Raw genomic sequence first — 16,112 nt, forward strand, 5'->3', positions numbered from 1 at the left:
TTTGGGAATGAGAAGAGTTTGAGAGTCTTCTGGTCCACTTGCCATTAATCCACCATATTAGCAATGAAAGTATTCAAGCACAACTCTGAATTGGCATTGCATAGATACATATAATTAATATGTGTGACTATAGAAGTCTAAACTAAAAGTCTAAAGCTAAAGGTCTATATAAATCCTAATTTTTAAGGAGGGTATTTCATGTAACATTCGCTGACCTAGAAAAAAAGCTATTTAAATATTCCTTTATCCTGTTAACTTATGTTCCCGAGAGAAACTGAAAATCCAGTGGCTCTTACAGACTTTTTGTGTGCTTATGGGATAGCCCCTTCACATAAAAAAAAAAAAAAGAAAAAAGAAGAAACTCTGTGTATGTTGCATGACCAGTTATAAGCTCATCTTTACAGTGTCAGAAGGACAGGATAAATTCCCCTCTGTAGTAACTAATATGAACAATCTGGCAAGAGGATTCAGAGTTGGAAGGCTTACCTTCTCTGCCTCTCTCTCTTGCTTGTCTTCCATAAAAGGAGTCTGGCTAAACCAAAAACACCAACCAAGACCACTTCCTGTTTCCCTGGAAATGTTATCTATTGTGAGCAGTGACTTGAAATCACAAGTGCTTGGGAATCTTTACTAAAACATAATGTTGAGATTTTAGCTAAGGTTTAGTATATTCATTCTCCTAAGTTTTACCATGCTGACATAGAAAGTCTTTGGGAATTACTGAAGTAGGTAATTTTTTCTTTCTTTTTAAAAAAAATATTTAAATGCTGAAGAATAAAAATCCCTTTTCTTATATACTAGTGCAAAGCATGGGTAAGACTAAATCCAATACATTTAAAAGTGGATGATCCTTTTTGGCTTTATAGTAGCAAACATTGCCATCTTGGTCCTGATGTAGCAAGAGACTAACAGATAACACATTCAGCAAAAGCACTGCTTCTCTAGGTATTTCTGTAAGAGCTCTTCCCTTTGAAATGCAAACTGAATATTGTAGACAGGCCTCAATTTAGTATTGAGTTCAAAGGAACAATCTCTGTCAAATGCACCATGCTCCTAGCTTGTTTGAAGATGGAGACATACTGACACCCTTTCTGTCAGTGAAGAAGGAAGGAAAAGAGGTTTGTTTAGTCAAAATCCCCACTGGTTGCCTTCCATTACATCAGAAAACTGATGTGGAGTCAGTCTCTCTGAATAAGAAAAAGGAAAAAAAATAAGACAGCTCAGTGATTAATATGCTTACTTGAATGTCAGAGATGTATGTTCAAATCCATCTTCTGTCAGACTGTGGAGCAGGGATGTGAAGCAAAACCCTATACTTCAGAAGAAGATCTGTCAATCTTAGTTGGGTTTCTGTAACAGTCTCTGCTGACAATTTTTTTTTGCTAGTGGATATAAAATACAGAAATAATCACTGCAGCTGAAGTAAATGCTTTGTCATGAAAAATGCCTTAACCTTCAGGCTACAGGATTTCCTTTCTCTGTCCTTTTGCTATCTGACTGCATTTTGTGCAAGGCTTTATGCATTAGGCAAACTAAGCCGATTTTATTCATCGGAGATCAAAGAATAAGAATAATACAGAAGGGACAATTCTTGTCAAGTGTAAAGTCAAGCTGCACATTTGTCTAATGGGAAAAATGTAAAGTATTTTACAGGAAGAAAAATAAATGTGATGGGGAGGTGCCTCTAGAGGGTTAAATCATGGCATAGCAGAGGCTTTGAAGATCTATTCTTTAATTGGAAGTGGTAGCATGATGCCTAAAGTCCTTTACACCAGTTGGGTGTTCACAGGGTAAAATATAAAGGACAGTCAGAAAATACATAGGGTGGAAATTCAGTATAGAGCAAATCCATTGCCTTCAAACCTGTCTTCCACCTCTCCATGTGGGGGCACAGGTGCAGTTCCATGAACTTGCCACCTTACTATTATACAGTCTCCTTGTACCTGAACTGTCCTCCCAGGAGAAGTCTCTGGCACGCCCAGACTGCCCTGAAGGAGCGGACACTAAGCAGAATGTGCTCTGCCAAACCTTATTTATAGCTAACACACAGTAACTATTGTTCTTGGATTGTTTATGCTTTATTCCCTGTGGCATCTGCTAATATATTCTTGGTCTGATTCTTATCTTTCACTGACACACATCAGAAGCATTTCTAAATCTCTGGGTGGAGAAAGGTTTGACATTTCTAGTTCAGATCAATATCACATCAGCAGGGATGGGTCAAACACTTGCAGCTCTCATTCCTGTATTATTTATTCACATTCAACTGTTTCTCACCTCTTATTGACCTTTCAATTCAACTAATATAAAAACAAGGCCCTTTGAACCCAAATGCCAAGTGGTGCAGCTGAATTGCAGGCTATTGTCCTGAGTAATGAGCAGCTAAAGCAATGACATGCAACCTGCACTACTGGTTTGAGCCTTACCTGAGAAAACATTGCTGACTGTGAAACAGCTTCCCAGGGAACTTGGTCTATTTGTAGAGCTTATTGGTACCTAGATTAATTTTGTTAAGATCCTTGACTTTCCCCCACATTATAGTGTACTTGATAAGCACCAAGCACCAAGCACTGTGACTGTGTTTTCATACCCCATAAGAGCAGATAAAGTATATGATGACTGAAATCTGAAATCAGCAGAGCAGTGATGATAGTCTCTCCCTTCACAGACAATTCCTGCACCTTGACAACCTTCAAGGGCAGCCTCTGACTGGCATCACTTCAAATGATGCCATAAAGTGAGGCCGCTTTTTGTTTTCATATCCTATTATTCATCTCTTGTTTTAAACATGTTTCTATGAATATTAAGGGGGGTTTTGTGTGTGTGGGTGTGTATTTGATTGTTTGGGGTATTTTTTCCAGTTAGCCACTAGTTAGAGCTTTATTTTGTCATATGAATAGACTGCATGTCTTTCTCAAGGATTCCTGGAACATGTGGGGATGAATAATCACAAATGTTCAGAGGTGGGCAGAATGGGTATAGGCATACCCTCTGCAAAGGCGTATGCAGTTTGCATGTGTGCACTTTTCCTTTTTCATACACATACACCACAGAACAGATTAACGACAGGCTCAGGTGGGAGTCAGTCTGCACAGCTCTACAGAAGACACATGATGTTCACATGTTTTCTGCAGCCCTAAGATGTTCATATCACCAGTACAAGAACTGTATCTTTGCTGCTATTATATGATATAATTTAATGGAAATAATAAGTCAATCAAGCCAGGGCCTGGCACACAACCATGATACAAAAATTAAAAACTATAACCAAAATAACAGAACCTGCCTGTGGATGAAAATGTAGATCAATAATTGTGAATGCATAATTGCTAATGTGTGGACTATGTGACTGTGTTCTGAAATGAGTTTGTTTTGATGCCTTTAGCATTGATAAAACTTAATCTTTGAAAACCAACACTGTCATATGTCATAACAGAGATATTTGTTTAATTTAAATTGTGAAAAACTGTCAGAGCTGCCTGGATTTTAACCTTCACATGAAAGAAGTGCAGGTAAGACATATCCACTACTTAGACCATGAATCATTTCTGGAAAATAAAGTTAAGACAGTAATTCAATTTTCTTATTTTAATTAGACAAAGACTAGCACCCCAGTCCTGAATATTCCACATCCTGGTGTGTGGGAAGTCCAAAGGCAGACACTAATTTTGGCTCTTGAGCCTATTTGCATTTAAAATTAACTTCTTCCAGAGCATATAGAGAACTCCCTTGTCTTTATTTCCTGTAAAATTTCAGGCTTCTAGGTACCATTTTATGAATACAGAGCCATTTAGGATAGCAAGGGTAAGTACAACTGAGCACACATTTAACACACAAGGCAAAGAACGGCACTGTTGGCCTTTTTGCCATGCTGAACAGAAGAGAAAAACAGCCACTTGCCATACAGCAAGAGCCTATTAAAATCATCTCCCTCTTCTGTAGCATACAGATACTCTGCTTCTATCTCTTGTAAGCAAACAATGAGGAACATTTAAAACAGGTTTTCTTGAGAAGGAAATGCTTCAAGAAGGGCCATGATTTAAAAAGGGAAAGGGGGGAAATGCATCAGTAAACTGAACTAAAGCCTTTTCAGTCCATCTAGTTCCACAAATAGAATGGCAATAAATATTTCCATAAAAAGCATGTTTACCTCCCATAAACTCCATGACAACTATTTCACTAGGCTCAGAATATTCTTTCTTCCTTTTATTTTTTTCATTTTGAATTAGCTGCTTGTGTAGACAAGCATCTGCTGTCTCTCCATCTCACAGCTACTCTCTCTTGAATTTACTTTTACTAGTCCGTATGTCTTTCCCCAAGCAAATACTTGAAGACTCTCTCTGAAATGGTCAGTCTGGGCAAAAGGCCAGGAAGTGAAATCAACTCATATTTGCCACTAGATTTCCTTCTATTTTACTTTATTTCCCTAGGAAACTTTGCTTCATCTCAAGCCTGCCAGTCCCAGAACTTTGTTGTAGGATTACAATACTATAGGAAGTTACTAAAAATGTGGGCTTTTTTCACTTCAAATGAAAATTCATTTGATTTTCAGAAATGCTTTTATTTAGGTCAAAATCTGATAAAATATTAAAAACCTGTGAAAAGATATGGGTAAATCTGAATTAGTGTCTCATTCTCCCCTTTTGCTTGCTTCCCCCTTCCCCCTTCCCCTTTCTGAACTCATTAAAGGGGAATGGAGGTATTAACAGAATACATTCTTATCTTGCACTACCCATAATGGAAACGTGAACATCTAAACTCAATGAGTTTAAAGAGAACATATGCATACTGGGGAATGCTACAGCCACATCACAGATTCCATGGATTTCACAGAATATTCTGAGATGTAAGGCACCCACAGTTCATCTACTAAATGTCCCTCTAGCAAGTCAGGATTAGTTCTATTTTACGTCCATGTCATAAACATCACAAATATACCACTGTGTTCATAGCAGCAGTTAAATATTATTTCTTATTATTAAAGAAGTCACATAGCTATGTGGTAATGTCATTGGAAATTGTTATTACAGTAGACAGGCACTTGCATGACCCCTGCTGGGTTATCTTTTCCAAAGTCTGTAAGTGAGCCTTGTAATCTACAAAGTCCTTTTAAAAGGGGAATAATTAAATTCTTACAATTGTGCAAGTTGTTACAATAAACCAGAAATTCTTATTTTAATTTCTTATTCTGTTCCCTGGAAAACTAACCAGAGCATGGTAGATTTCAACTGGCATTTTTACTCCCTGTTGAGTGCAGAAAAACTCATGAGAAATCCTGTCACACTGTTGAAATGAGACAGTTCTCATTGACTTCAAGAGACTTTTTAAAACTTAGGTATTTTCTTAAAGAAGCATATAACTGTTCAGTGAGAAAATACTTTTCTTTGGCTAAACACAAGTTATGTGTGAAATGTAGGACTGCCTTATTATTTGATATACCACTTCTTACACACAGATATCAATTTCATCAAGCACTTGGTGAGGAAAGGAGGATTTAACCCATAATTTTTGATGCACACTGTCGAACAACATAAATTCTCACCTGTTCAAAATACCTGTTTACATTCAATTATTTAATTTATTAACATATCTTAGCAAAACACTGAAAGATGGAGAGTAAGTTTTAACTTTACCCACAACAAATTCATCAGAAGGATGTCTGGATCCAGTAGAGATACTGGTTGGGACCAAAGGGAAGGAGACAACTTTTAGGGACAGTACAGCCTGTCCACTGCCAACTGGTGTAGACTCTGCAAGCCTGCAGCAAGCTAAAAGGCTGGAGCTGTGCAAACAGACAATGCTGCCATACCATTGATCTTCTTCTTTTCTTTCTCCCTCTCCATAGTTTCCAACCCCAAAGAAATCTGTATATTGCAACAGACCACAATAGGTTTCTTTTCCTGAACAGGCCAGGTGATAAATGGAGGTGTGCATCAGTAGCCCTCCTCTACAACAGCAGAAAGGAGATGCTGCAGCTGCTTTTGCTGTTAGACACTGCATCCAGGTTTTGTGGCATAACGGGCAGACAGATCTGTTTTACACATTTTCCTGTATCACCTTGTGGGATAAGAAGTGTACTGTCCTTACTTATGCCCTACACATTATAGTGTGGCATGATCATTTCACTTGTCCCCTTTAAAGCAGGGCAGATCTCCTTTACTACACCATCTGTCTACCTCTGAGAAGCAAAATATGGCTCTCAGTAACAGATACTGCATCTCTCCACAAGACTACTTCTAATGAAAATACAGCCCCTAGCAGTAGCAAAGGATGTGCTGGTATATGGTTGACATATTTCCTGGTTAGTTGCAAAAAGAATGGCTTTAATTTACCTTATAAAAATGCAAAAGGAATCCACTATAAAAGAGAAAAGTAGTTTCATTGCTTCAGGGCTTCTCTCATTACTCCTTGGTAAAAATATACATATTATAATAAGACAGATACAGTTACATAATGAAACAAAAATAACCTAATGGCTCTTAATAAAATTACAATTAAAGCAAGCCACTGTTTTGTCAAGGACTCATATCTACACAGGAAAAAGACTAAGGAATGACTGCACCTAAACAAGACTTTTACTGCTGAGAAGAACAGATACATACAGAGACCAGTATCAGCATTTGTGTGTAACTAACCTATCTTCCAAAAAAGGATTTCTTCATGCAAAGCTCCATGAAAACACCCAATGAAAGAGTGATTTCTTACTTACATAAAACTAAGAACTAGAAAGAACAATAAAAACCAGAGGAAGAGCTGTTTTCTGGTGATCTAGTAGACCTGTCATTTTTTAAAATTTTGCAAGACTCTTAAGGGCAGCCAGATGAGAGCAGAGCAGGTATACAGGCAGATAAAGTAAACACACGGCAACTGCCTCTATATCCTGCTGGTGAAAGCTTTTGGCTTCAGCCAAATGTTTTCATCTTTCTGTGCAATATGAGCTCCTCCGATGAGCTTGGACTGCCTGGGGCACTGTTGGCTAGCCTGCTGTTTCTAAACTGGTTTGCCAGTTTGCTGCTTCAACTATAGCCCAGGAAATTAAAGCCATGGCCTAGGTGAAATGAGCTGGTAGTAGCCTTCAATTACCCGCTGGAGAGACCATCCCAAACAGCTCAAATCGTGCCCTTGCTGACAGCTGAGAAGAGAAGCAAGGGAGCAAATGTTTTCATGTACTGAGCTACATTCTCCTCCCTAGGGACAGTCTTATGTTTGAAGCATAACATGGAATTTTGGGGGCTTCTAGCCCTTTGGGGCTTCTAATCAGCTATAATAAATGAACTCAATTTTGGAAGAGAAAACAAACTGAAGCTGTAGGATTACAGTGGAATATTAGGCAAAGCCTTGCAAGCATTCCCCAGCAAGACGGCAACAGTAAAGCTGTAGCAACCCCTCTTCCAAACAAATCAACCAGATTTGGGGAAAATGGCTAAATAAAAAAAAAAGGCTCAAAACAGTTGACAGGTATGTGTAGAAGAACAACTTTTGTACAGCCTCAGGAAAATCAAAGAGCTAAACTAATGGCTTATTTAGTTTGGGTACATTTAAAGCTAGATCCAGAGAAGAAGTCGAGATCTGAATACTAGGGGATATAACTTCCTGATGCAAAATGAATTGCATTTTTCCAACTTCAAGCATAGGCAGACAGTGAGAATCTCCATGTGCTGACCCACACAGGTATATAGTTCAATGCCTCTGTCCTGATGCTCTCTGGTGAAGATTGAATGCAGGAGTGACAATTCCAGTAGGCAGCAGAGCTCTGAAAACACAGCTGCTACACCACCATAAATTTTGACTTGGGCCACTGTTGCTGTCTCTAAATCTTGATTAATCAAAAATCTGATTTCATCTACAAGAAACCAAAAAATACTTTTTTAACTAAAAAGGTATGAATATATGAGTTCAGTTTGGGCTAAACAACTTCTTCTATTTTGTGTATTTGAAAATGTTGATGTTGCTTTCTTAACTCTTACAATTCTTGCAATAAACAGAATTTCTGTATATTTGATATCCAGTGGAGATGTAAAAACATTAAAGATGTGTTCCAAGGCAAAAATGAAGTAACTAATAGGTGTGTATTTTTGAGAGGGGCTACTTGATTCTTGTATTTCTATATGAAATTACTGTAGTTCTCATAGAAGCAAATTACTGTGCTTCTCATAGAATCATATGATTATTCAAGTTGGAAGGGATCTTGAAAGATTACGTGGTCCAACCTTTTGTGGGAAAGGGAGTCTAGATGAGATTATCTTCTGGCACACTGTCCAATCGCATTTTGAAAACCTGCAGTGATGGGCACTCCATCACACCCCTGGGAAGGTTGTTCCAGTGAGTTATTATTCTTAGTGTAGAAAAATTATTTCTTCAGGGCTTCATCACAGAATGTGTCTGTACACCCATCTTTCTAATTCTTAGAGGTGTCCAGAGAACATGTGTTTCAGTGTAAGAACAGAGTCTGTAATTTGTGTAGGCTGGTCACAAGCTGGCTGAATGAGACTTTTCATCCACATTCATTCCCTCCAAAATAAAATTAAATTCTTAAGCAAGGGCTGAACAGATGCAGAGCCTACAAGCACACTGGAGCTGTGAGGGCATTTCATGCAAAACTGAGTCCACCTGGAGTCTTGATCCAAGACTGTGGAACTCATGCCTCAATGAAGGGCAATTACTGAGGAACCCCATTTGCAAGTGACCCACACTGAGTATTTATTTTCTGCTTTTTCTCCTTCCCCCGCCACTCCATTGGGTATTCCAAGACTAGAAATTTGTATTATGAAACACTCAGAAAACCAAAAACATTGACAGGTGTTCTCCCAAAGCAAAAGCTGGAAAAATGAAATGTACACATACACCTGTGGCTTTGTGCCACTTAAAATACTTGGGGAAAAAATTGGATGTGTGCTGTCCCTGAATGTACACGTTAGGTAATGCCACACAGATATAGCAGTAAGGAGTACAAAAAGGAGGCGTTGTGGGGGGGACTGTATACAGAGGAGCAGTTACAGTGGATCAGTTAAACTCATTCAAGAGTAACCTACTACAAGTCATTGCTGGCACCTAACATGTGATGTAGGTGCCAACTTAGGCCAACTTGCTGGAAAACTATGAGCTGAATCACTTCTTGTGAAGGTTAAATTGCCTCATGTATCAGGAGCTAGGGAGTTGATTGCACAGCCTCACTTAATCCAGAAACCTCCATCCTTCAAGGACGAGATCACTGAAGCTGGACTGCTTTTCTACTGGAGGTGCTGTACAACAGCCATGCAAGACACGCCTGGGGCATCTTGGGGACCCGGGCCTGAGAGGGCGGCGTGGCCGCGGTCCCAACGCTGCGGCCCCGAGCTTCGACACGCTTCGGCTCCTCCGAGAGCGGGGCAGGCACGGTCCTCCCCCGCGGCTGGACACCCGCCCACGGGCATGGGCGAACGCTTCCTGGCGGCGCTGGTACCCCACCCTCCAACAAATGGAGGATGTCGAGGTCAGCCCCGGCCCCCGACACGTTTCCTTCGGCAGGCCCGGGGGAGAGCCGTGAGCGCGGGGCTGGCGGGGGCCAGTCCGAGCCGGGGCCGAACGCCGCCAGACCCGCCGGGCACTCTGCTGCTCGGGCCGCCCCGCCGCCAGCATGAGGCGGGCTGGGCCCTGGTGCCTGCTCCTGACCGCGGCCTTCGCCTTGGGCCGGCCCCCGCCGCCTCCGCGGGCCGCGGTGCGCTGCCTGCCCGCCGGCACCTGCTTCAGCGCCCACCTCGACAACACCTCCTACGCCGCGGCCAGCAGCGCCTGCGGCCGGCGACGGGGCGGCCTCGCCTGGGTGAGCGGCGAGCAGGAGCTGCGCCTGCTGCTGGGGCTGCTGGCAGAGGCAGCGGTGCCCGCGCCCGCGCTGCTCTGGGTCGCGCTGAAGAGGAACGCCTCCGCCTGCACCCACGCGGAGCACCCGCTCCGCGGCTTCGCTTGGGAGGGCATCGGGGGCGGGACGGCCCCGCAGGAGGTGCCAGCGGTGCTCGGGCAGTGGGTGAAGGAGCCCGTGCGGTCTTGCCTCACTGCCCGCTGTGCTGGGCTGCACCTGGCGGCGACCCCCGAGAGCAGACCCAGCTGGGGCTGGAAGGAGCGGGTCTGCCAGCGGGAGAGCCCAGGCTACGTCTGCAAGTACCAGTACGAGGGCGCCTGCCCCGACCTCAGCCCCGCAGGCGCCCTCGCCCTCGACTACCGCCTCCCCTTCGAGGAGCGCAGCACCGGTCCCGGCTCCAGCCCGCCGGGCACCGTGCTGACTGTGGCGTGCCCTGGCGGGGAGGTGAGACTAACTTGCCACCCCGATCCAGGCGGCTTCTCCTGGAAGACGGCAGAAGAACCCCTCTGCCCCTGCCCCTTCGGCCACCGGAGCCCCGGCAGCGGACGGTGCACCGAGGCCGCCGGGTGCCGCGATGCCGCCGGCGGGTTCGCCTGTGCCTGCACCCCGGACAGGCGGGACGGGACTCCTTGCTCGGGCACGGCGACAGTCCCTACCGCCGCAGACGGGCCCGCGGGATCGCAGGATGCAGGAGCGGAGGGGCAGCGTCCCTCCATCCCGCCACCCGGCGGTTCCGCGGGGCCGCCCGCCTCTACCACTGCCGCCGGCGGCAGACAGAAGACGGCTGCTCCACTGCCCTCCTCTTCCTCCAACTACGTTTTCATCCTGGTGACGGTCGCAGTGGTAGTGCTGGTCATCCTGGTTATGACCGTCCTGGGGGTGTTTAAGATCTGCTTCAACAAGAAATCCGAGGGCCGCGGGGACAAGGAGTCGCCGGAGTTCGGCAGCAAGGCAGAGGCGGGTTCCGCGGAGCCGAGCGGAGCAGCGAGCGGTGACTAGTCTCAGGCGGCCGGGGCCGTGTCCTTCGGAGCTGCCCCGAGCGGTAGGTCCCATCCCGGGCCACCGCTCAGCTCCCCACGTCTCTCCTGCCCCCAGCCCTGTTGCCGCGGGAAGCCGAGGGAGAGGTGCCACAGGACTTGGCTGGGCAGGACTTGCAGATTATCAAGAACAGGGGCACGCAGCGACCCCCTTTTGAAGGGTTTGAAGCTTCTGGACAGTCAAGAGTTTTTGTGGGTCTGGAAAACAGTTATTTAGGTGCTGACATAAGTAAAATATAAATACTTTATCCTGGCCAACAGAGTCATTGCTGCTGCAACAGTTGTGGGGTTTTATCCTCTCAAAAACTCTTCGTTGGGTGCCTTACTTGGAGCAAGCCTAAAGGGGACCACTTTGAGCGCTTGCATATTGTAATTTACAAGTCACTCCTGGCCTGAGTGATACTTGAAGGTTCTCGTTTTCTTTCTAATTGCTGGAATGTTTTGAGAGGTGAACTGCCATAATTTTGCATGAAACTGTGACCCATACTCTTTCATACTTATATTCTTAAAAATGAAAGAGCATTTCTATACTTAGAAGGTCATTAAATTGCTGAGGAACTGGGAGGTTAATGAGGAGTCAATTTTGTACTTAAGCTAATGAAAAGAATAAAGGATGATGTAAAATCTGAGTCACTGCTCTGGTTTTACTTCATACAATATTAATTTTTATTGTAGCAGAGGAAAAAATTTTCAGTTACAGTTTTTCTGCTAAGGTGCATTGGTACAAAATTTGTTTTCTGTGTACAATATATGGCTCCCTTACAATCAGATGAGGTGTCAACACACCACACTGAGAGAGGAGGTAACATGAGTCTAAATTGATCATGTATATCTCATTCTTTTTAGTCAGATATATTATTTTCCATGGTGTCCCTTGAGAGTAAGGAAAGATTCACCATTTGTGCGCCTTGCTAAATGAGGTAAACACTTCTGTGATTTCCCTTGGGAATTCCTGTAGAGCAGCTTTCATCCTGGCCACAGAACTTGCTTTCTTTGCACTTCAGAGTGCTGATGCTCAGTTCTTATTATTATGGTGTTGCTTTTCAATTAAAGTGGTAATGCTAAATATTGATTCAAGGTTTTCTGAGTGCAGTAAGACACAACTAACTGGATCCATCCAAGCCTTCTGGGGTGTGGAGAGGGTAGGGAAACCATTGACTCGTAACCATGATTCATTGCAAGGCAGATTCAGTGTAGTGTTTGCTGTTTCCATCCATAGGACTAGAATAAGGTCAGAATGATTACAGATAATCATAACAAGGACTCGGGTAGTAAAAGTGCCTGGTTATGAAATTGGATGCAACTTTATTTTAATTCTTAGGTAACACCATATGTAAAACACAATCAAATGTAAATACTTTTCTAAAACATAGCAGAGATAGAAACCAAATCTTGACCTTTTCCCTCATGTTACATACATGCTCTTTGACTAAACATTATATAAACATATCATATTGCAAGTGTTTTTCCAGTACAGGAAAGACATTATGTCATCCCATAATAAAGCTGTATGAATCACATATACACTTTGTGAGTTTTAGAATGGATACATTGGTATGGAGGATTTAAAATAATTTAGTAATTTCAATTCTAGTGTTCATATGAGGTGAGAATTTTGTGAAAAATTGCTAATTCCCTGGGATAATGCGTAGTGTTGTAGACTAGAAGACTGGATGTAATAATACTGTAGTAATGAAATGGTGAATGCAACAATATGTGAGTCCCCATTTGAAAATGGTAGTTTCTTCAAAGAACAGGAATGTCCAGATCCCTTGTCTATTGCTGTTATCCAAAAGCATCCTATTAAATCTAATTTTTAGATTTCCTTAATTCCTCTAAAGATAGTTTGACTGGTAAGCACATAATTTTTCAGCTGCACATTTTACTTATGAACATATGATGAATTTTTTATGGTTTGATTTCATCAAATAATCAGAAATATAATTTTCATTTCCTCAGATTTTTTAAATGATGTTTTATCCTGCTGAGGGCTCATTAAGTGTGCTATGGGATTAAAGTGGAATCTGAAAGTGGTCATGGGTGAAATTCAAGTATTTCAGATAACTTTTCTCCTGTTTTAAGTGTAGTATATTCTTAAAGAAGATTAAAAAAATTAATGGATTCTGTGCTTCCCCTGGGAAGTGTAATTTCCTATCACTTTTTTTCCCGTGTTTTCAGTCCCAATTATCTTTCCTCAGTTATTACATGGAGCTTCTTCACTGGTAGATGCAACTTAGTTCCTTCTAGAAATAATATTTTCTATTTATTTGACTATATGGACATGTATCAAGGCTGTAGAGTGGTGATTCATATATTTCCCTAATCATATATAACTGACTTCAAAGTCAGACACAGCCGGGCAACAGCAGTAACCACACTCCCAGGGCTTCAAAATCAGTTAAACTTCCTCTCTTTCCTTCTTTCCCCGGTATGCAGTCCCACCCAACTCCTCTGGACTTGTAATCTGGAACTGGAAAGTGGATGTGAACAGGGAGTCCTCTGTTGGCAAGCAAGTCTTTTCTGTATTGCAACTAGAATCATAGAATCATGGAAGGGTTTGGGACAGAAGGGACCTTAAAGATCATCTAGTTGCAAACTCCTGCCATGGGCAGGGACACCTTCCACTAGACCAGGTTGCTCAGAGACCCATCCAACCTGGCCCTTAACACTTCCAGGGGATGTAAGTTCTACAATTTCTATGGGCAAAATGGTCCAGTGTCTCAGCACTGTCATGGTAAAGAATTTTTTCCTAATATCTGATCCAAGCCTAACCTCTTTCAGTTTGAAGCCGTTCTGCTTGTCCTGTCACTTCATGCCATAGTAAAATGTTCTTCTCCAGCTTTCTTGTAGGTACTGGAAGGTCATTATAAGGTCTCCTTGAAACCTCCTCTTCTCCAGGCTGAACAACCCCAACTATCTCAAGCTCTCTTCATAGGAGAGGTGCGCCAGCCCTGTGATCATCTTTGTGGGCTCCTCTGGACCTGCTCCAGCAGGTCCACATCATTCTTAGTTGAAGGACCTAGAATAGAATAGAGCACTCCAGGTGGGGCCTCCTTTACTGTAGGCAGCAGTGGAGCTGTGAAAGGCAGAGATGTGGTGGTAGTCCTACATGTATTATTATTCCACCTGCCAGTCCTTATGCATTCTGAGTCAGAATGTTGGGAAAACAATACTATTATGTATCTTATGGATAATGTAAACAGCAGGAAGCCTGCAGATCCAGGGAGATGATGAGCTGAGGAGGGAGAGAGAAGAAAGACAGGCAAGCATCCATCTTTACTAGGATGTATCCATCCTAACCATCCTCTTGCTGCATATTTTTTCAGGTGTTACTCAAAATGTGGTGGTTTGCAAACAAATAAACATTTTCAGTCATTAAGCCAGGGACAGCACATGGCCTGTAACACGTCAGAATAGCATGGTTTTGTTTTTGGAATGTAACCAGCAGGCCTTGTGTTTTGGACTGATAAGAATGGTTCACACTGTTCCCTGGAACACAACATGGGAGCATAAATACAGATAATTTGAGTGAGATTAAAAGTTATCTAAGTCTGTAATGTCTCTGTCATCACAGCAAATGCTTTAGGAAATAGGAAATCTGACATCTGTAGGTGATGCTTCTCCTGGGTACTCTAAGGTTGCAAGGCTTTGAGTTGGAGAGTGAGTTCATGTCACACTTGGTAAACTTCCATCAAGTTGTCTAACAGAGTTTGTATTTGATTTATTACTTTTGGTCCAAACATCCTGTATCAATTCCAAAATTTATTTATATGTCACATTAAAAAGTAGGCCAGTTCATCCTCTTGATTTCCTGTATCTTTGCCATACACTCCTTCATTTATTTCTATTGCAAGTTGAGGAATCTAATTAGTTTTGTTTTTCAAGAAATAATTCTGTGAGTCTGAATGTTTTCATATCCTTTTTTTGCACGTTTTTGTATACTGTTAGAGTCCTTGTAAAATCAAAATTTAGAAACTTTTGGAGATGTTGGTACAGTACAGTGTTCTGTGATGGCTTAACAGTATTGTCTGATGTAGTATGGTATGGAATACAATATTATTGGCTGGAAGAAGTCAGCTGTTAGCTAGCTCAGCCCAGCTTAAATCAGCTGACAATCCTAGGCCTAGCTGAACTTTAAAACCTAAATTTAGGCCCATCTGGCCAAACCCATAACATATCTAAAGGTTTAAAACATAACCATTTGCTTGTGGCAAACTGTACTACTGTGCTGATATCCTAAAATAATTATTTTTCAGGTTTTTTTCCAACTAATTTATAAGAAATTTGAACTTGACAATCGCAGGACAGAGCCCTGTGGGTCTTCAGCAGGCCCCATCACAGTGGGGGGGGGGGGGGGGGTGAAGAAAAAAGAATAGTCTATATTAAACAGAGGCAATAAGATTTCCTCATGGCACTTTCTTCCAGAAACACTACTAAATACAATCATCATTCATCAGCAGTAAATACAGTGGTTAGTTTCCTGCTCTACTGGATTTGGCGCTGATAGTTGCTATGTCTTTATGCAAATGTTCCTCAAATAATTGGGTTTTGGCCTGCTTTAAAATGCTACTGTTTATTTGCTAAAGTTCACCTTTTGTTCTGTTTTATTTATCTATTTATAGGTAATAGATGTTTAATCTGAACCTGTAATATAGGTAGTCCTGGTGCCACCCTTTTGCTGCTCCTTTCTTTTTATCATCCTTCTTAATTTATATGCAGCCTCCCTGCTTCCAAATTAAACATTAGCATAGAGAATATTTTTAGATTTTTTTTACTGAAAGTTGTTCATTTTTGGTATGTTGTAGTCAGCCAAATAATGTCCATTTCTAAAGACAAAATCAGAATCTGTTTCTTCTGAGTGGGTCATCTTACTAGTTGTGCCAAGAGTAAATTATTAAAAGTATCTGGAAATTTAGTCAGTCCATGAAGATAGCTGTTCACAAAAAGTGTTTTGGTTTTTGTTGAGTTGCATGGCAAAGTTTTGGTAGTGGGGCAGCTACAGGTTAAGCTTTGTGAGAAGCTGCTAGAAGCTTCCTCCATCCCTGACAGAGGTAAAGATGACCCACTGCTGGCCAAGGCCGAGTCCATCACCGACAGTGGTAGCAGCTACTTAAGAAAGTGGGCAACAGCAGCGCAGAAGCAATTGCAGCCAGAGACAAGTGAGAATATATAGAACTCTCTGAGACACCAAGGTCAGTGAAGGAGGGGAAGGAAATGCTCCACCCAGTGGAGCAGAG

At 42.3% G+C, this 16,112-nt stretch overlaps 1 protein-coding gene across 1 annotated transcript; it reads left to right on the forward strand.

Moving 5' to 3' along the window:
• The first annotated feature begins 9,464 nt into the window (after window positions 1-9,464).
• On the forward strand, window positions 9,465-11,504 carry CLEC14A (C-type lectin domain containing 14A). Its single transcript, XM_071557893.1, is given in 2 exon segments — window positions 9,465-9,546; window positions 9,549-11,504. Coding segments are annotated over 2 exon segments (1,371 nt in total). The 3' UTR covers window positions 10,838-11,504.
• The last annotated feature ends 4,608 nt before the right edge of the window (window positions 11,505-16,112 follow it).

The sequence above is a fragment of the Pithys albifrons genome, chromosome 6 (genome assembly GCF_047495875.1).
Source record: "Pithys albifrons albifrons isolate INPA30051 chromosome 6, PitAlb_v1, whole genome shotgun sequence".
In the NCBI taxonomy this organism is placed as follows: domain Eukaryota; kingdom Metazoa; phylum Chordata; class Aves; order Passeriformes; family Thamnophilidae; genus Pithys; species Pithys albifrons.